The following is a 20,876-nucleotide window of genomic DNA, read 5'->3' on the forward strand; positions in this document are numbered from 1 at the left end:
CAGGGGGCCGCGGTGGGGGTGCTTTGGGCTCCTGCGCGGGAGGGGGGGCAGAAAGGGAGGGGTGGGGCCTCGGGCACAAGGGGAGGGCCCAGGGGTTAGCCTCCCCGGGAGGCCGGGGGACTGGCCACCTAGGACCAGGGCCAGCTCCAGGCACCAGCCCAGCAAGCATGTGCTTGGGGCGGCCAATGGAAAGGGACGGCACGTCCGGCACTTTAGCGGCAATTCGGCGGCGTGTCCCGAATTGCCGCTGAAGAATGAAGTGGTGGTGGTAGAGCTGCTGCCGATCGCGGCTTTTCTTTTTTTATCGCCGCTTGGGGCAGCAAAAACGCTGGAGCCGGGCCTGACCAGGACCCCATTGTGCCAGGCGCTGTTCGAACAGAGAACAAGCTGATTCCTGCCCCAAGCAGTTTACAATCTCAGTATAAGATAAGAGAGGGAGACAGACAGACTGACGGGGAGTGTCAGGACACAAGGAGACCGCACTGGTCGGCAGGACAAGCCGTGGTCTCTGCACGCCAGCAGCCTGACTCTCCTCGGCCTCCTGGCAAAGCGTGGTGAGGAGGACAATGAGGGAGTGGTTTGAGATGGCAGGCTGTGCCCAGCCGGCGAGCACAGGCCCCTGGGGCTCCACCACGGCAGAGCAGCAAAGCAAAGCAGCAATATTTCCCATGCGTCAGGCTGCAGCTAAGCTCCCCTGGGTCACCAGATTTGTAAACACTCCCATGTCCCTGTAAAACAACCTTAATTCCGCCGAATCCCACAGATTAAAAATGTGTTTAGACATTTGATAACTTCTTGGATTTGGGATATTTAAAGGGCCACTTGCTTTAAACTAGATCCTGAACTGAGGGATTGGTTGTTTCTTTTTAAAAGTAGGGAGGGTTGCAAAGCCTAATCTGAACAGAATGTTTTTGATGGTTTCTTCATTTCAGTGAAAATGGTTCTCACCCCCTATTTAAACCTGACAGTTTCCCAGTGCATACTGTAGTGCCTGAAAACCGATAACTGAAACTGATTAGAAATTGACTAATTGTCATGAGGATGAGTTAGTTGTGTTACAGTAATTCCCAGAGCCCCAGTAAGAATAATGTCCCCATTGTGCTGGCCATTGTGGGTAACATTTTCAAACATGCCCAAGGGATTTAGGCACCCAAATTCCATTGAAAGTCAATGGGACTTGTGCTCCTTAGTCATGTGGAACCCTTAGAAAATGTTACCCTGTATCTAAACAAGACCGTCTCTACTCCAATAAGCTATGGAATCACTGAGTCAGTAGGGGGTGCTCTTCCCTCTGAGTCACGGCAGGACCAATGCCCTAGTGTGGCACTAGGGGGCGCCATGCTTTGGAAGTTCTATCAGATGAGTCCGGGCACTGAGGTCTTGCTATTTGTGCTCATTAAATATCACATGGCACATTTTGTAAGAGATTTGGATCCAACACCCTGGATAACGTTTACTCAGGTAATTCTGTTCTGCCTGTCTACATTCCCCCCTCTCCCATCGGTGCTTTTAACTGGATACAGCATTCTTCACTCAGCTGTTACACGAGTGCTGTGTTCCCCCTCTGAGGTGGCTGCATTTCAGTGATGGGTGAGAGTCTCTCTCAGGAGTCTGGCTGGTGGGACTTGCTCACGTGCCCATAATTGGGGTTGGGAAAGAATTTTTCCCCGAGTCAGGTTGGAGGGGTTTTCACCTTCCTCTGCAGCATGGGGCAAGGGTCACTTGCAGGTTTAAACTAGTGTCAGTGGTGGATTCTCTGTAACTCAAAGTCTTTAAACCATGATTAGAGGATGTCAGTGCCTCAGCCAGAGGTTCGGGGTCTATTACAGGAGCGGGTGGGTGAGGTTCTGTGGCCTGCGATGTGCAGGTGATCAGACTAGATCAGGGTTTCTCAAACTTCATTGCACCGTAATCCTCTTCTGACAACAAAAGTGACTCCACGACCCCAGGAGGGGGGATGGAAGCCTGAGCCCCCTCCGAGCCCTGCCGCTCCGGGCGAGGGGGCAAAGCTGAAGCCCCGGGGCTCCAGCCCCAGGCAGGGGGCCTTAACCCGAGGGCTTTGGGCCCGTGCAGTGGGGCTTGGGCTTCAGCCCTGGGCCCCAGCAAATCCAAGCCAGCCCCGGCGACCCCATTAAAATAGGGTCGTGACCCACTTTGGGGTACGAGAACCACTGGACTAGATGATCATGATGGTCCCATCTGGCCTTAAAGTCTCTGAGCCTATGAGCCTGCTGCGTATCCCGCAGCTTGCTCCTGGGGAAAATACCAGAGTGTTGACAGCCTTGGATGGAAGGGGAGAACGACTGGGCCAGAAACTCCATTTACTTCCATACAGCTACTGTGACGGATGCCCGCGGGGCATCTGGCCTGCTGTTGTTAAATTGTGCCCCCTAGTGGCTGACTGTTGGAACTGCTGTTGGAGGTCACTGCCTTGTCCACACATCTGGGCTGGAGCAAGGAACCGCTCCTCCCCTGGGACAGCCGTTGCAAAGGGAGCGGGGCCTGCTTCCGGCCTCTGTTGCCCTTCTGCTCCTTAAAGGGGCCGTGCAGTTTAACCGCTGTTGCTGTGATGCTGTTTCGTTAGCAGCCCAGAGGGGTGAGCGAGAGCTGGACACGGGATTTGAAGCTGCGGCCCCAGGGTCTCCGTCTCATGCAGAATGTTCACTGTGACGTTTCCCGGAGTTGCTGCCACCGGCCGTTAGCATGAGGAAGCCTGTCAGCTCCTCAGCCCCACGGGCAACCCAAACCCTCCCCTCTAGGCCTGCGCAGTGACAGGCACAGCCCAACCCCCGAGTCCTTCGAGCACCCCCTGGAGCGTCCAGCCCCGATATGCTGATGCCAAAGAAGCAGGACACCCCAGCTTACCCGTTCCTCCTCAGGTCACTGCTCTGCTACCAGCCAGCTCTCAGATAAGTTTATAGTGAAAACAAGGAAAAGTTTATTTTATAAACTTTTGTATAGAGACTCAAGTAGGAGTATTGGAAGCACATCGTTACATATATAATCAAATCACAACACTCCTCCTAGAGCCTAGACTTAACTAGATCGCTGCTTGCCTGAGGTCCTTCCAGCCTTTCACAGCTCTTCAGCTGGGATCTCCCATTCATGTGAGAAGCCCTCCTCAATGAAAGATTCAGGGCATGTCTCTGCGTTCCCATAGATACCCCAGCCATCCAGTGTCTTTACTCCTGAGCAGGATTCCTCTCCTGCTGGTTGTTCTCCCTATAAATTCCCCCTCTCGAAGATTTCACAGTCTGTTCACTAGCGCTTGGCGCAGTTTGCAAACAGGTGTCCGTTGGAGACGTGCACTGCCCAATACACGTGTGACCAGACAGAGACGCGTCTGTTACTTCCTGGTTTCCTGCCTTAAGAACAGAATTTTCACTGGAGACACATAACGTCTAAATACGCACATTTCACAGCGATTACCGTGACCCGTGGCTTTCTGGGCCTTGGTGGAGATGTCACAAGCCACTCTTTAGTGAATTATCATGCATCTATCCGAGCCAGAGGGCCCTGTAAAACTCCATGCACCCCCTGAGCCGTCGCTAGCTGGCACCAAGAGGTTGCTGGATCACACCCCCTGCTCGCCCACCACCCCTGGCTTAGCCAGAGAGCTGTTTGCACACTGAGGTGTGGTGAGAGTCCATGCAGGTCATTGGGGATAGCAGCAGGGCAGAAAGCAGCCCACGGGTCTGCGTGTGGAGCTGCTCTGCAGAGCGCTGGGAAACATTCAGGAGATGCCAGAGCTCCCTAAGGAGCCGTCTGACCCTGGCTTGCTGGGCCGGCTGCAGCAACCCTCAGTAGCCGGGACATGGATGCAGGCTGGGTTGTCTCTTGCGTTTGACTCCAGTGCTCCAAGGGGCTGGTTATCGCCGGCGAGATGCCAAGCACCTGCCCTCAGCCAGGGGCCGGGAATGCACAACATCCTGCAGGAGGCCTCAGCACCTTGCAGGATTGGGCCACTCAGCACCGGGCCCAAATTCCCCCCTGGTGTAACTCACCCTTCAGGCCCTCAAATTCAGCCCTGCTCCGACCTGGGACGCTGAGACACCCTGGAAGTGCAGGTTCAAATCCCTGGGAGGCCGGCTGAGCCCTTCATCCTTCCCAGGTAGGTCACTAGAGTCCCATGCTGCAGTTTAGCGAGTGTGTGTGGAGCAGGCGGGTACTTGGTCTCTTCCGTGGGCTACCCCTGGTTACAATCCAACCCTGCCTTTCATTTCTGTTTCAGATCCCTCCCAACCTGCCGTGTTCCGTCACACTGCAGCCTGGACCAGAGGACACGGGGAAGGTAACTTCGTTTGTGTCCTCTCTGTCGGTCAGTAGCTCCCAGCTTCTCCCCTGCTCCGCAGAGGCATGGCGGTCACTCAGCCAGACTCCTCCAATCCCGGGGCGGGGGGGTCGCTCCAGAAGGCCTGGGCTGGCTCAGACATTCTGAGTGCCCCAGCAATGGGTGGCAGTATCATGGACCGATGGCGCTGTCTCGCGCCACTCGGCGCTCTTCGGGTGTCTGAGGAGCATGGAGCGAATCCCATGCAGCTTCCAGGGGATGACGAGGTGGCCTTAAAGAGGTGGCTGCCCTCTGAAAGGGGACTGTAAGCCAATGGCAAGGTGGGAGGCTCCTTATTTATTGTGTCTCAGTCCTTTCCAGACCAGCTTCAAACAAAAAGATTTCTGCTAAGGGACTCTCAGTACTGGGATTATCATCCTGGCCCAGCTGTGCTGGTGGAATGACGTCAAAGTCACTAGGCAGTACAGAGATCCCCAGTATTGCCAGCCCTACCAGCTCCCCTGGGATCTGAGAGTCAAGCTGGGTTCCTCCCTTCTTATGCTTCATAACCAAATAAATGGGCCACAGGCCAAATGGCACCCTTAATAGCAAGAGGGTCACAATGGGTTTTCCATGGCCTTGTACATGAACAATTCCATTGATGCCCCCCCAAAACAGACTCCAGCTTCCTCTCCCAGAGCCCTGCTTGCTCTGCAAGGCTAAAGGGGGCCCAGACGTGTGGTCACTAAATCCAGCAGCTCCGGCTTTGACACGTACAACAGGCAGATCTGCTGAGCGAGGAAGGGCAATTGCTACAGGAACAGCCCCTTACAACCCGAGGGTGTCCTGTCTCTGTATGAATATTAATGATCCCATCATAATAAACGCCATTAAACTTAGCATGGTGGCATTTGCCCCATTGTCTGTACCCCAGTTTTCACCCTCCATCAGCCTGATTTTCAGGTGCTTCTTGCCTGCCACCCTCATGGCAGGTGGAAAATTTCTGCCCAGGAGAAAAGTTGAGTTTTCTCCACTCGCTCACCATTCCAAACCAGCTCCGGGGATTCGGCTCCAACTCCCCCACATTCCTCCCTCCCGAAAAATGACCCTTTGCACTGAGACCAGATCCTGAACACGTCAGCCTAGAAGATGAGCTTTGTGGAAGGGTAGGAGCATGTGGAAACGGGAATTGGTTACTTGGTCTTAGCGATCGCTACGAGACCACAGCTCAAATGTAGACGTTGTAATACCTAGGATTCATAACCGGGCTGGCTGCTTGGAACTTGGTGGTAATACTCAGGCTGGAACTCAAATCTTTTTGTTTCAAAGGCCCAGACCCCTGCCACATGAGCTAAAGGAGAATCTCCATTAGCAGTATGGGGGCTATGATAAAGTTGAGCATTTCTGAGGCCTTCAAATAGAGGATAGTGGTGCACACAACTGGTCTAGGAGCGCAGAGTGGCACGCACACACGCTCCAGCTGGCACCTTACCGTGTACGGACATGTCGAAGCCATTAGACCCCGGCTGGGGAGATGAGCTAGGGCCAGGAGAAATGATTTCCCAGCTTCCTACCCCACTTTGTTCTGCGTTGTAGGCCTGTGGCGTTGACTACGAGGTGAAAGCTTTCTGTGCGGAGAACCTGGAGGAGAAAATCCACAAGAGGTAAATGGCGGCACTGGGGAGAGAACACAGAGCCAGGGGACGGAACAGTTCAGCCAGCTGTGAACAGGCCTCAGAGATCAGCTCTTGGGGAAGCTGGTGCCGCTGCCCTGACGGAGCCGAGGATGCTGACACCGCAGGCTGCTAGTGGAGCAGAGCTGTTGCTCGGTCCCGTAACGGCGGCTCCACCAACCGGCAGCAGCTGGTCGGTGCTAGCTGGAAATACCAGCGGCCATCGATGGCCTTTGTGGGCCTTCCACACGCCTTGTTCTGATCCCTAGCCTGCCGCTCGCTTCCTTCCACTCGCCCACGGGGCCAGCGGTTTCCCCCAGCTGGGGCGAGGATCCAAGTCCCGTCCCCCCGGTCTGGTCTGCCCCTCCGAGGGCTGGAGCCCAACCGCCCGCATGGGCTCCAGCTGCGCTAGGCTGGTCGGGTTCCCTACGCCAGCCACTGGGGTGGTTGGTTCCCGTTCGTCCGCAGCGCATCCCGACGCTCGCGGGTGGGCAGGGACTGGGAACAGCCGTGGGAGGCTAACTCCGTGATCCCCTCGAGCATCCTGTCGCCCAGCAACAGGCAGCAGCAGTGCCCTTTGAGCGCAGCTTGTGCCGGAGCTCCCCACCCCGCAGACAGCACAGAGGGTCCTGCTCCGGGGTAGCATCCAGCCCTTCCCAGGTCTCCATGCAGGCGGGGCCAGGGCCCCGTACTAACCCCTCGCAGCCCTTGTTGGCTCGCCCAGTGGGTCGCTAGCCCAGAGATTTCCCCCACTGACAGGGAGCCCAGCGTTTGGGGCCTGCTGGGGGTGGGTGGTGGAAGTGCTAGTCAGAGAGCTCCTGTTAGGGGTATGGTGGGGCCGGAGCAAATGCGCTGAGGGAGAACAGCAGGTGAGCTTAGCGCTGGCAACCCACTGAGCGGCACGGAAGCTGTTTCCCCCTCGGAAACATGACTGGATTTACAGCCCCCCCGTGTCACAGAGTCATTAAGCTCAGGTAGTAACTGTCCAGGCCTCCCTCTCCGGCGGTTCTAGGCTCTGGTCCCCACTTGTGGCATGGTTACGCTGCCAGACAGATCAATATTATCCTCCTTGTTATACAGATGGGGAAACAGAGGTACCAAGAGAGTAAATGACCAGACCAAGGAAGCCTGTTACCCAGGGAGGGGTGGGGGGATGGGTTAGCACTTGTGGCACATGTGTCAGTACTAGTGGGTGCCAACCCCACTGTAGTGCGTAGGAATTGGGTACTGACCCTTTAAATATTTTGAGCGCCCTCTAGTGGGCCCCCAGAGCCAATGGTGAGGTAGCTCCTTTGGGTGCTTGTACACCAATGGCGAGGGAGCTCCTTTGGGTGCTTGTACACCAATGGCGAGGGAGCTCCTTTGGGTGTTTGTACGTTCATTAACAGGCTGAGCTGAAGGCCCGCTGTGCCCCTGTGCTTTCCTCATGCTCTTAATTAGGCTTGGCAGAATTTGATTTTTATTTTTTTCTCATTTGGATGGATATTACTGGTGTTTCTTTCCAAGCATTTTTCCTGATTTTGATCTATTTAAATTCTCAGTAACAGGAAATTCTGGGGGAATCCGACGATCGTTATGTAGTGCCAAGCGATGCGGAGATTCCAAAAAGTTCAAGCTTTAGGCACATTAAAACCCAAATCGTGTCTAAAACTCTCAGTTCTCTGGCAGCCTGTTCTCCCTTTGCCTAGCTGGACGTTTTGATTATTGCGCTTGGAGAGCTTTTTGGGGCCGTTTGCGTGTGTACAGTGAAATCGACATATAAAAATTAAAACCTTCCAAGCCAGCTGTTAATGTGTGAAAAGCAAAGACACAGGCCCCCTTCATCTCCCCCCGCATGTGTTTCGTTCCCCCCGCATGTGTGGGTCTATGACACTGTGTGTGGGGGGCTCAATATGACTGGCTGTCGGTGAGGTTGTGTCAGGGTTAGCTGCTGTGACAGGTCCAGGGGACGTCTGGATGAACTGAGCCTCACTAGAGCCAATGCTGACCCTGGCTCTCAGGGAACAGCTGAGACGCACCCGCCTTCCCAAGCAGGAAGGGAACAGCGCATTTGCTGACTCCACACAGGCGTGGCCCTGGCTGGGAAAGCCAGGTGCACCCTCTTGTGGTCAAAGGCGGAGTGACTCGCACGCAGACCTCGGAGGCTCCAGCCTGGCTCACCTGAGCCTACAAGGGGGGAGGTGCCACTGGTGGTGTTTCTGGGCCTGCCCTGTCAGGAGGTGACAGGGAACCTTGTATTTCATTCGCCCCGAGCAAGCGTCCTGACATGCTAAGACAGTGGAGCGTGACTGACGGGGGGATTTGGCCTGTGCCAGGTCAAGTGACTGAGTCACCTAGTGGTTAGAGCTGAGTGTGGGAGCCAGGGTCCTGTCCTTAGTGCTGCCTCTAAAAAGTCACTTCACCTCTCTCCCTGCAGCTGGCTAAAGGCAGGATCCAAGGAGCCGGACTGGGCTGGGAAAGGGCTCGTGGAGCCCTGAGGCGCTGCCAGGAAAGAGGGGCGCAGGAGAGGGAGATGGGGGGCCCCTTTGATTTGTTGGCACCATGGCAGGACTGGATCAGGTTCCGCGTCATTCTGATCCCACCCCTGGCTCTGGGTCTCAGCCCCTCCCTCAGGAAGAGGTGGTTAAAACTCCCCCTCCCCCCCGAGGGGGGGTGGCAGGGTTAATTTGTCTGAGTTTGGGGCAGATCCCCGCAGGCTCGGGCTCAGCCTCTGCCTCCACATGTGCCGGCAGGAATTCCGTGCGCCTGGTGATCCGCAAAGTGCAGTACGCACCGGAGCGACCGGGTCCCCAGCCCATGGCGGAGACCACCAGGCAGTTCCTGATGTCTGACAAGCCGCTGCATCTGGAGGCGTCCCTGGACAAGGAGGTACGACACACCCCCACCTCTCCCTGGAGCTGCTGTGCCACTCGGCAGCGTGGGGCCCTCACGCCGGTGCCTAACGGCTGCCCTGAGCCCTTCGAGCGAGGAGCAGGTCCCAAGGGAAATACCGAGGAAATATCCTGGTGCCCAACTTCACAGCAGGTGCAAACAGGTTCCACACCATGAAAGCCCTCCCGCCCCACCGCGTAACGCAGTGCCGAGTGCGGCCCTGGGCCTGGTGAACCGACACCCAAAGGGTTGGCAGAGACCCTGGCTGTTTGATCCCCGCACGGCTCTCGCTGGGGGGAGACCTTCTGTGGGTTGTTAATAAACATTGGTGTGAGGGTCCCCCCTCCCCCCGCCCGAGCCATCCCCTGATTTGGGGGGTGCCCTGACCTGCACAGGCGGGAAGCCCCCTCCCACCTGCCTCCTGCTGACACAGGCCGGGGCCTTTGTTCCTGCAGATTTACTACCATGGCGAGCCAATCAACGTCAACGTCCACGTGACAAACAATACAAACAAGACGGTGAAGAAGATTAAAATCTCAGGTAAAGGGGGCGCCTGCATTCCCTGTATCGGCCGCGCACAATGGCAGGAGGGGACCGTCACAGGCTGTCGCAGCTGGGCCACCCCCTCCTTCCATTGGGGTCCCTTGAAACCCTCTCCCCGGCCTTCCCTGACCCCCAGCAGCTGCCCTGATCCTCCCCCACATGCTGAATCCCCTTCCCACGCCCTCAACTGCCTGATTTCCAGCATCTCCTCCCCCATCCAACTCCTGCTGGAGCCCTTCATCCCTTATCCATCCCCAGACATCATCTCCCAACCTGCCTCGCCCCCTGGCTGGCTCTTTGCCCGCACCCCCAGAGATCTGCTCCCACCTGACTCCTCTGGCATGCTCTGGGAGCATCCAGCTGTCTGCCTAAGGGCAGAGTCCGGCTGGGTGACCCTCACAGGGCTGAGAGCAGTGGTGGGCCAGGGAGCCGAGACCGCCTCTGTTCCCAGCTGTGCCACAGATACCCTGGGTGGCCCCGGCTGAGTCACTTCACCTCTCGGAGGCCCAGCTCCCCATCTGCAAAGCAGGGAACACGGTGCTTTCCCGACCCTGCTGGAGGACTGCCAGGGCAAACTGGACTCGGGTACCATGCTGAGGGGGGCCAGATCAGCCCCCAAATAGCGTTCTGCCCAGAACAGGCACAGCGGGGGCGTTGGCAGGATCAATGCCCCTGTCCTGCCTCGAGCCTCAGCCTTGACTCCAAGGGACCATCTCTCCCGATACATGGAGCACTTCGGTCCCCAGGGCTGCCACCCCAGCCCCTTCCACTAGTGCCGCATTCCCAGCACGGGAAAGGATGTTCCTCCCACCCCAGGGACCAGCTGTGCCATGCGGTGCTGACCGAGGCGTTTGAGCCAGACGGTTACAGAAAGATGCAGCCGCAGGCTAGCAAGGAAAGGGGGCTGGAAAGGCGAGATCTGAGAACGGGAGATGAGCCCATCACCCTGCTCAGCCACGGAGGAGGGGCGCATAGGGGAAAGACCCCTGAGAGCTGTGGCTGATGAGTGAACTCAGGGTGCTCTTCTTGTTCCCACGGACCGTAAATGGGGAGGAACGGCCAACGCCGGGAAGGACTGAGGAGCAACACGCAGGACATGGCCACACTGCGATAAAACCCCCATGGCACTGAGTCTCAGCGCCCGGATCAGCTGGCTCGGGCTGGGGCTGGAGGGCCATAAAACTGCAGTGTCGCTGCTCGGGCTGGAGCCCAGGTTCTGACGCCCTCCCCGCCACATGGAGTCTCAGAGCCCAGGCGCCAGCCCGAGCCCCACGAGCCTGAGTCAACTGACCCGAGCCAGCCGTGGGTCCTTTGTTTCAGTGCAGACGTACCCACAGGCACAGGCACCGACTCCGGGGGTGCTCTGGGGCTGAAGCACCCACAGAAAAAAATAGTGGGCGCTCAGTACCCACTGGCAGCCCTGCGGATCAGCTCCCCCCCTCCCCCCGCGCCTCCCACCCACCAGCGGGGCCTGCCTGTCAGCTCCTCCCACTCCCTCCCACCCTCCACGATCAGCTGTTCCACGGCATGCAGGAGGTGCTGGGAGGGAGGGGGAGGTGCGGGGGCAGAACGGGGTGGGGCACGGGTGGGGCGGGAAGAGGTGGGGCGATGCTGGAGCAACAAGGATTAATGAGATCCTTGTATGTATAAACCAGGGCGCAGTGAGTAGGGAGGCGATTTTACCTCTGTATTCAGCATTAGTGAGACCAGTACTGGAATACTGGGTCTAGGTCTGGTGTCCACACTTTGAAAGGGATGTTGAAAAACTGGAGAGGGTACAGAGCCACAGAGTGATCTGAGGGCTGGAGAAAAGGCTTCAGATGAGACTCAAAGAGCCCCGTTCGTTTGGGTTATTAAAAAGATTGTGAGATGACTTGATGACAGGGTATAAGTACTTTAATGGGGAGAAAATAATGGGGGCTAACGGGCTCTTTGATCTAGCTCAGGGGTTCTCAAACTGTGCGTCCGAACCCCCTGAGGTTATTACATGGGGGTCGCAAGTACATGCACCAAACAGAGAGCAACTGCTATGAAATATCTAATTTAGATCTAGCGTTTTAGAAAATTACACTCACCTTTCCCTCGCAACGTAGTGCATTTACTTCAAAAAGCATTATAGACGTCTCATGCAGTGATCGTTCCTCAACAATCTATGTATTTGTATTGTCACCACATGAAGGAAATTGGACTCTGAGGACTGTAGTATTGTGTTGTGCAGGTTTGTGGTCTTGAGACTAAAAGGGTGAGACTGAGGCAACATGAGAGGGCCGATATTAACAATCATACATAGATCACTTTTCACAGCAGACCCGCTAGCTAATAAGCCTGCTGTGAAAAGTCATCTCTGTATATTTGTTAATATCACTTTCCACAGCCTCCCAGCTAGCTAGCAAGTCTGCTGTGAAAAGTGACATTAACAAACATACAGGTGTAACTTTCCGCAGCAGACTTGGCGCCCCGTTGCCCCCGCTAACTTCTGCACCGCTGCTGCCCAGCTCGGAAGGCAGCGCTGCTGCCAGCAGCAGCACAGCAGGAAGGGAGGCAATGGGGTGCTAAGTCTGCTGTGAAAAGTGATATTGACAAAGTTTCTTCAGGTGTCCTCCCCACCTCCAGTATTAACCAGTAACTATTAAAGAGAGAACTTTTCTGTTTATAATGATAATTCGATAAAAATGTGTTTTAGTCGTAATTTCAAAGCGGTGAGAAAAGGTCAATTCTCTTTAAACAACAGGATTATAAATTTAGCATTTAAAATAGTGTTACATATCAAACCTGTTGTTTTTAATTTATAAGGGGGGGGGTCACCCTAAGAGGCTTGCTGTCTGACAGGGGTCGCCAGTACAAGAAGTTTGAGAACCACTGATCTAGCTGACAAAGGCAGACCAAGAACCAGTGGCTGGAGGCTGAATCCAGACGCATTCAAATTAGAAATAAGACTCAAACGTTTAACTGTGCAGGTGATTAGCCACTGAAACCAACTCCCAAGGGAAGTGGTGGATTCTCCATCTTTTGATGTCTTCCGATCCAGACTGGCTGCCTTTCTGGGAGACGTGCCTTTCGCCAAACACAAGTTTAACTTTGCTCAAAGACAAGTTAACGGGCTCAGTAGGGAGGTAACTGGGTAAAATGTAATGGCGTGTGATAGACAAGAGGGCAGAGTAGAGGCTCTGAAAGTACCTTCTGGCCTTAAACTCTATATAAGATGTTATGGACTAAATGTCCGGGTGTGTCTTCCTGTCCCCATTGTCCCGTATCACTGCTGGGCTGCGGTGCCAGGAATGGGGGGGGAGGGGGGTGATCCCTTATGTCTCACTATCCCCAGAAGTGGTGCTGAGACCAGCCGCCGCTGCCTGTGGTGCCACCACGTGTCCCTGGCTGCCCAACAGCATGGCGCAGGCTGGCCGGTGCTCTCACGCCTGCTGCACTGAAGCACACCCTAACCGTGGGGTCTGTCTCTCCTCCCCAGTGCGCCAGTACGCGGACATCTGCCTGTTCAACACTGCTCAGTACAAGTGCCCCGTGGCTGTGGAAGAGTCAGAGTGAGTATGCCCACTCGCTTCCTTCGGTGGTATCACGGCTGCGCTCGTCTCCAGAGACCAGGCCACATCGCGCCGTGCTGGGGCTCCCCACTGAGCCCAAGGTTAGCAGGGGAGCTCGGATTTTCATGGCTCTCGTCTGCTTCCTACAAGCTCGAGGACCATTAAAGAACCGATCTCCAGGATTATGCAAAACTGGTCTCTTCTGACTCACAGCCCTGCCCCCCGTGTGTGCGCCAGAGTCAGAGCAGCTGAGTTTACTTACGTAAATAAGGCTTATGTGGTGGGGTGAAGGAGAGAAAGAACTGATTGGCTAGACCAGGGGTGGGCAAACTTTTTGGCCTGAGGGCCACATCGGGGTTGCGCAAATGTATTTAGGGCTGGGTAGTGAAGGCTGTGCCTCCCCAAACAGCCTGGCCCCCGCCCCCTATCCACCCCCTCCCAGGACCCCCGTTCCCTATCCAATCCCCCTCTCCCTGTCCCGACTGCCCCGATCCCTATCCACACCCCACCCCCTGAGAGCCCCCCCAGGACTCCCACCCCCTATCCAACCACCCTCTGCTCTTCGTCCCCTGACCACCCCCTCCCGGGACCCCCCCATAACTGCCCCCCGGGATTCCACCCCCTCATCCAACCCCCCCATCCCCTATCCACATCTCCCCTGACAGGCCCCTGGGACTCCACTCCCAACCCTCCCTGTTCCCCATCCCCTGACTGCCCCCCCCCAGACCCTCTGGCCCATCCCACCACCCCCCGCGACCTGACTGCCCCCCAGAACCCCCCGCTCCCTTACCCAACCCCCCCCCCGCTCCCTGCCCCCTTACCAGCAGCAGGAGCTCACAGCCACGCCACCCGGCCAGAGCCAGCTGCGCTCCCCCACGCTGCCCAGCGGGAGCGGCGGGCCAGAGCACGACCCGCATGGCGGCATGGCAGTGGGGGAGGGGTGGACAGTGGGGGAGGGGCCGGGGACTAGGCTCCCCAGCTGGGAGCTCAGGGGCCGGGCAGGACGGTCCCGTGGGCCGGATGTGGCCCATGGGCCGTAGTTTGCCCATGTCTAGTCTAGACAAACTGCCAATTAACCAGAGAGACAGGCGGGACTTCTCTTTAGCGCAAAGGGTTCTGGGTCAAGAAGCCCTCTATAAATCCTCTGGCTCCCTCCCAGCTAGGGAGAACTTTGCCTGGGTAAATGGAGTGATGTGATGTGATGGAAAGGGATCCGCTGTTCTTCTTTTGGTTTCTGGTTTTGTTTAAAAGGAAACGTTGGCACCGTTTCTTTTCTCCCCCTCTGAACTTGTGCTCGCTGATTTGCCATGGCCGCTTTTCACTCCGGTCAGTCATGTTCCGAGTCCAGGGTCTTTAATGCTGCTGGTGTATAAAGACCCCAGCTTGACTTGTAAGGCCCAGGCTGAGTTTGGTGGAGAAATATCTCTTGACTTGTGATCTGGAGTCAGGGAGGCCCCACGGTGGTATTTTTAGACCGTCCCTGTAACTAGCACTGGATGCGTATAGTGCTGTTGCATTGCCATGTCATGACACGGCTCAGAGTCGTGATATTCCATCACCCCTGGGGAGGTGGCATCAATGTGTGATGACTCTTCATTGCCGTGGAAAGCTGCAAACGTTGCAAGGCAGCGTCAGTGCTGCACACAACAGAGCGATTCTGCTCTGCTTGGGGCCATGGCAGCCTTTGTTCGGCTTTTGATCACATCTCAAAACTCAATCAAAACCACTGAGCGTTACATGGCTCCTGCCTGAAATCTCTTGGTTAGCTGGCAACTTGCTCCGAGTTCCCCTGAGAGATGGGGGGTCGTAGGTGAATTTAGGCTTTCGGGTGTTGTCAGGAATCTGCAGCGAACGCCGTATCTTGCGATTGTCCTGCGAAGGGTGAGATGGGCGTGTTCAGAGCCCCACGGGTAGTTCTTGCATAAGGATTTCACCGTGTCACAGAGAGGAAGCCACATCCCAGCTCCACAACGGGAACCACCGTGATGGTGTCAGGCATTCACATGATCTCCAGTGGGATTTGCCACTGCACTGTGCTTCAGACGCTTTCCTTTCTCCTAGAGAGATGGGAGCTCTAGGACCCGATGGGGAGGTGCGGGTGTTGGTTTGGGCCCATACGTTACCTTAGTTTCATTCTCCCACGTTGTTGTCCTCAGTGACGTGGTGGCTCCGAGTTCGACGTTCTGCAAAGTCTACACGCTGACCCCCTTTCTCGCCAACAACCGGGAGAAGCGGGGCCTGGCCCTGGATGGGAAGCTTAAACATGAAGACACCAATCTGGCTTCCAGCACGTTGTGAGAGCTCCTTCCTCCCTGCCCTGCATGTCTGAGTGGTTTGTTTCTCCCACCAATGCGGCTGGGTCACCTAAAGAATGACCATGGTGAAGAATCTCTGTGCTACTAAACACCAGCCGAGGCCCCAGTCCTGCAGAGCACTTGGCCTTAACGCTAAGTACACGAGCAGCCCTGTTGATGTCAATACCGGTTGGCTTCAGTGGGGCTGCCCGTGGGCTTAAACATGTGCTCAAGTGCTTTGCTGCATTGGGGTTGGAACCTCAGTGTTGGCACCAGGATCAGATGTCGTAGAAGTGAGACATTTAAAAGTGCCCTGGCCAGGGCCCTGTAGGATCCCCTGTAGGGGCAGCACTGTACTGCCTGCCTGCCTTTCAAGGGATGGCATGGGAGACCTAATGGGAGCGCTTTCTAGTGCTAATTTCTGGGATTCTAAAAAGATGATGGCAAAAGCTTTCACACCTGGCTGCTTAAAGGTAGACCCCCCCAAATGCCACTGTAGGTCCCCACAATGGATTGAGGCGCCTGCGCACCCAGGTTTGAAAACTTCAGCCAAAGCCCTTAGCTAGTCACTCTGGGTGGGATTCACAAAGGTATTTAGGTGCCTAACCCCCCCGGCTTTCACTTTCTATTGATTTTCCTTTGTGTGTGTGTCTCTCTCCATCCATTATCAGAGGAGAGCCTGGGAGACCCTCTGGGATGGTTAGAGTGAGGAGCCCATTTTCACTCCCAAAACGGTTTGGCTGATTTTCACTTCACCTATTTGTTGCGGGTGAAGAGGGTGTAATTTTCCAAATTTGACATCCCTTCCCAGTTAGACTAACAGATGTATTAGAGCATAAGCTTTCGTGGGTGAATACCCACTTCGTCAGACGCACGCACAGACGTATTCACCCACGAAAGCTCATGCTCCAATACTTCTGTTAGTCTATAAGGTGTCACAGGACTCTTTGTCACTTTTTACAGATCCAGACTAACACGGCTACCCCTCTGATACTTCCCAGTTGGTCACTTTTCCCTTTTAAATATGTGAAATTTCAAAATGTCGCCTGATTCCCTGAGGAAACTGCCATTTTGCAAAACTGTGGTGAGGTTTGGGGAGTTGGGAGATGGCCCCGTATTGTGAGTCTGTGTTTGGGTACTTTGCGGGGAAGGGGAGCTACTATTTTCATCTGGTTCTAATAGAAATTCCTGGCAGTCGTTTCCTTACAAATCCCTCATCTGTTCTTGCTTCTAGACTAAGAGATGGAGCCAATAAGGAGATCCTGGGAATTATTGTCTCATATAAAGTGAAAGTGAAGCTGGTGGTGTCTCGGGGAGGGTGAGTATCTTCTTACTTCTGCGGCCAATCGCAGCCAGGAAAAATCAAACCAACTTTTCCTTTGCCCCAAACGAAGGCAAGGGCGACTTGCTGCAAATTTATCCAGTCACTTAAATCTCTACCCTCCAAGACCACGCCCTCCAGCACATGGCCACGCCCCATGGCCACACCCTCCAGCACATGGTCACACCCTATATGACCATGCCCTCCATCACATGGTCACGCCCCATTAGCCACACCCTCCAGCACATGGCCACAATCTATATGACCACACCCTCCATCACATGGTCATGCCCCATGGCCGCACCCTCCAGCACATGGTCACACCCTATATGACCACGCCCTCCATCACATGGCCACGCCCATGGCCACACCCTCCAGCACATGGCCACACCCTATATGACCACGCCCTCCATCACATGGTCACGCCCCATGGCCACACCCTCCAGCACATGGCCATGCCCCCAAAGTTTGAGAGAGAAGCTGCAGGGAGCTTTCAAACATTCAGGAAGGAAGAAACTTTTGAGGTGTTTTTTACGTTGAGGGTTTGTTGAATCTTCTTTTGTCTGGCCCTGAATCGGGATAATGTTCACAGGGCTGGGCTATCGGCTCCTTGCTTTGGCCTAACAACATGTGCTGGTTAACTCTCTGCCTGGCCGCCCAATACATGCTCTCAGTGATGTGGTCGCGGCTCCAGGCTGTAGCCTGCAGTGATGCTTGTGCTGCTCCAAACCTCACTCTCCTGGCTGGAGCAGCTCCGGCTCTAATGCAGGTGAATTCTGGATGGGTGGCAGTGTTTGCTCCTAGTGACTTCGGTGAGCTTCGGCTCAAACCCTCAGTGCCTGTCCTCTGCAGATCTCAAAGCACTTTACAAGCACTGGTTAATTCTCTGAGCAGCTTGCCCAGGGCCATGCAGTGAATCAGTGGCAGAGCCAGATATGGAAGCTAAAAGTCCCGATTTGTCATCAACAGCTCCTCTTCCCTCAGTTTGGTGTGTGCTCTCTGCCGCTGCTGTTTGGCTGAGCCTTGAAGTGAGTTAGGTGACAATGACCCCTTGATGCTGCCTGCAGCTGGGAAGGGGGTTTTGGAGGCAGGTGTTTATGGCTGGAGTTAAGCGTTCTGTAGCCTAGACTGGCAAAGCCCCAAAACATCCTGCCACCTGGCCAGAAGGCTTAACTTTGCCAGCAACCTTCGCTGCCAGGAAGTGGCACCTGGCAAAAGCTTCAGTCAGTCTCAGTACTCCCTGCTAGCCAGCCTACAGAGAGGCATTGGTTAGCCAGTCACTTCACCCACAGTGGCTCCGAGTGGGAGGGCCAGGGGGAAGGGGTGAGGACTGTAATGATTTCTTCAGAGATGTCAGTGGAAGAGGGTTTGGTGCAGGCTCCTTAAAGGCAGGCTGGAGGCTCAGCACAGGCCTGCTGTGTTGTGGTGAAAAATCTGAGGCATTCTGGGACTTGTAGTCCCCAGGGAGTATTAGAACTATAGGCTAAGAGCGAGGCCTGCTGGGAAAGGGGGCGAGATTATAAGGACCCTCTCCCCTAGTATGGGGAGTGGCAAGACTGGCAGCTGCATGCAGCTCAAGCAGCTGCGGGGAAGTGATGTGATGAGGCCCTGTTGGTGTTGATTAGATCCCGCAGACAGGCGGGCTCAGCAAACGACAGCCGGGGGGAGATGCTTAGCCACTACAGGACGGCACAACAGAGCAGCCACTGGGGACGCTGCTGGGAGGGACGTGGCTCAGAAACCCATCTGTGGCTCCAGGGAGCTGCCCGGTGGAGACCTGACCCCAATCCCCCCCTCCTCCTTGGCAGCCCCTGGATCTTTAGGGAGCTCTCAGTGGGGCCGGTGAATGCTAGGTACTTGCTGGTCCGTCACTAGCTGGGTGTGGGCTCCTGTTTTCTCCAATGGGAGACAGGCTCCTTGGCTGGAGCTTTGCCTTCTGATCTGGAACTAGTCTCTGTTGCTCCTTTTACTAAACCAGCTCCCAGCTCTGCTCCGACCCCCGTGTCCCACATACTTGAGCCCGGCCCCTCCTTGCGGGCTCTGATCTAGCCTCAGGTTTGAGCCCGTTTCTGGCTAACTCTGCCCTCGGCAGCCTGGGCCCTAATGCCACGCTGTGCGCATCGCCTGTGCCCTGCCTCTGTCTCCGTGCCAGGCTGAATGCTCAGATTCTCAGCCCTAGTGCTGGACATGGACATCCATAATCTCCGTCCCAAACCCATCCCTTCCCACCTGTGGAGCGGGACCTGACCGGGAGGGGCCAACTCAGGTGAGCTCCCGGGCGATGGCTCCTTCCCAGGTAGGGGCATGAGGTATCTCGGCTTGTAGGGGGGAGGCCTCACTTATCCGCTGTGCAGCCTTCCCCTGACTTTATCTGCTGACATCTGCTTGCGGGTCCTGGCAAGTCACAGGTCAGGAGCCTTTGATGGGCAGGCGCCACTGAAGGACTTGGTCCTGCCTCCGTGCAGGGGGCTGGTCTAGGTGACCTCTCGAGGTCCTTTCCAGTCCTGCCGGTTGTTATGTCCTGTCTCTAGCCCCCACTGCCCCAGTTCCTCCTCAGGCCCTGGAGCACCCCACAAACTGCTCTGCTGGTTCCCACAGACACGGCAGGAAGCGGCACATGTCACCGAGAGGCCTGCTTGAGAGGAGTAGAATGTGGGATCCCAGCAGGACCTGGGCTAGACACCTGCATTCACATGTAGCTCAGGGCGATCTAATCAAGCCAGGGGCTGTGGAGCTGGGAGCTGATCTCGGGCCTTGTTCCTGCATTCAGACCTGTTGGCTGCCTGTGCTTTTTTTTTTGAAACTGGTGACTAATCCTCTTGTCTCCTTTGAACTATGCCAGCCTGCTGGGAGATCTTGCATCCAGGTAACGCTTTCCAGCTCCGCCCGCTCTGGCAGTGCCACGCGGACACCAGCAGCCCAGCTTTTTCATGCATGATATTTCAGACCCCTCCGTGGTTCGCCTCATCCTGGTCACCCCTCGCCAGCTTTTCATTCGCCCACTTCGTCTTTTCTTTTTCCTTCTATTCCTTCTCCACCCAAACCCCAGCATGTCTTCCAGGCTTCCCAACTGGAGGAAGATGACAAACTCTGCAGCTAAACCATTCATTCGATTCCTTATTTGCTGCCTTTATCAATCCCTAGACTGGGAGCCGCTGCCCTCTGTTGGTTCAGGGCTGTTGGCCATATAACTGCAGGATCGTTGTAAGAATTTAATTTACCAGGCGGGACGTATTGTGTTTGTCAGCCAGGCCTTTTACTGACGTGCTGTTAGATGCATTGCGCCGGTAGCAGCCGTGCCTAGGGGTTGCAGAGTGAGGCGAGCCAGGGGTGGCTCCCAGCACTATCCTGCTGGCCCAGGGCAGGTTGGCTCTGACTGGGTGAGGGGAAGAGCTCGGAGACACTCACTATGTGCTCGTATGGCAAACCAGCAGGTCTCTGAGCTGCTGTCTTGTTCTTCAGCATCTCTGCTGTCATTTAAAATCTCTCCTCCATTGTTTTCAGTGGCGCTGCAGCCCTGTCAGTCCCAGCAGATGAGAGACACAGGGTGGGTGAGGTAATTACTTGTATGGGACAAACCTCTGTTGGTGAAGAGCCCAGCTTCCGAGCACCTCAGAGCTCTGTGTAAAAAGCTCGTCTCGTTCACTGACAGGCGTGTCACCTCACCTGCCTTGTTTCTGTCATTTAAAAACAGTCCGTCTCTGGCCAGGTCTGCACGACAAACAAACATCGGTAAAACTAAGTCGCTCCAGAGTGTGAAAAATCCACAGCCCTGAGCGACGCACTTCCAGCAACCTGCCCCCTCGGTGTAAACAGCTGGTGACAGGAGAGCTTCTTCTGTCAACAGACCCACCGCCTCTTGTGGAGATGGACTGACTGACCAATGGGAGAAACTCTCCCATGGGTATAGTAGCATCTTCACAAAAGTGCTCCAGCGGCGGTGGGGAATCTGTGAGCGGGGCTGGATTTATCCAATAAATTGTTCTCTCCCAAAAGGCCACCAAGAAAGATTTGCTGCTGCTGTGGCATGAAAGTCTTTCCACAGAGTCAGTCTCAGCAAGTGACTAACCACAAAGCTGTTTGGAGCCCAGGGAAGGGAGGTGAAAGGAGAAGAGGGAGGGAGCCAAGTGGAACCGATGTTCTGCCAACTCAGTGGTGCTGAGCCACAAAGAATGGAAACCGATATTCCAGTGAGAATAAACAAATGCTGCTCAGCCAGCGGGGCTGGAATTCCCTTTCATCCCGGGCCATGAATTTCAATTTGTCTCTCTACCTAAGTCTGTAGGAAGATGTTTTCCAGATGGTTGTTTAATTGGCAACTAATTAGAGTCCATTTTGCAAATGTCCCAGACATCCAACAGATAA

At 55.4% G+C, this 20,876-nt stretch overlaps 1 protein-coding gene across 4 annotated transcripts in view; it reads left to right on the forward strand.

The window, feature by feature from the left end:
• LOC120398292 (beta-arrestin-1) overlaps window positions 1-20,876 on the forward strand; it is a 181,652-nt gene that overhangs the window by 149,721 nt on the left and 11,055 nt on the right. For 3 of the 4 annotated variants that reach the window (XM_039525609.1, XM_039525622.1, XM_039525631.1), the window contains exons 5-11: window positions 4,232-4,291; window positions 5,867-5,934; window positions 8,676-8,811; window positions 9,270-9,354; window positions 12,824-12,896; window positions 15,053-15,190; window positions 16,425-16,508. In XM_039525609.1, coding sequence (XP_039381543.1) covers window positions 4,232-4,291; window positions 5,867-5,934; window positions 8,676-8,811; window positions 9,270-9,354; window positions 12,824-12,896; window positions 15,053-15,190; window positions 16,425-16,508 — 644 coding nt within the window. Of the gene's footprint in view, window positions 1-4,231; window positions 4,292-5,866; window positions 5,935-8,675; window positions 8,812-9,269; window positions 9,355-12,823; window positions 12,897-15,052; window positions 15,191-16,424; window positions 16,509-19,353; window positions 19,378-20,876 lie in introns of all 4 variants that reach the window. The other variant, XM_039525620.1, reaches the window with a different exon arrangement.

Source organism: Mauremys reevesii, linkage group 1 (assembly GCF_016161935.1).
Source record: "Mauremys reevesii isolate NIE-2019 linkage group 1, ASM1616193v1, whole genome shotgun sequence".
NCBI classification, from domain to species: domain Eukaryota; kingdom Metazoa; phylum Chordata; order Testudines; family Geoemydidae; genus Mauremys; species Mauremys reevesii.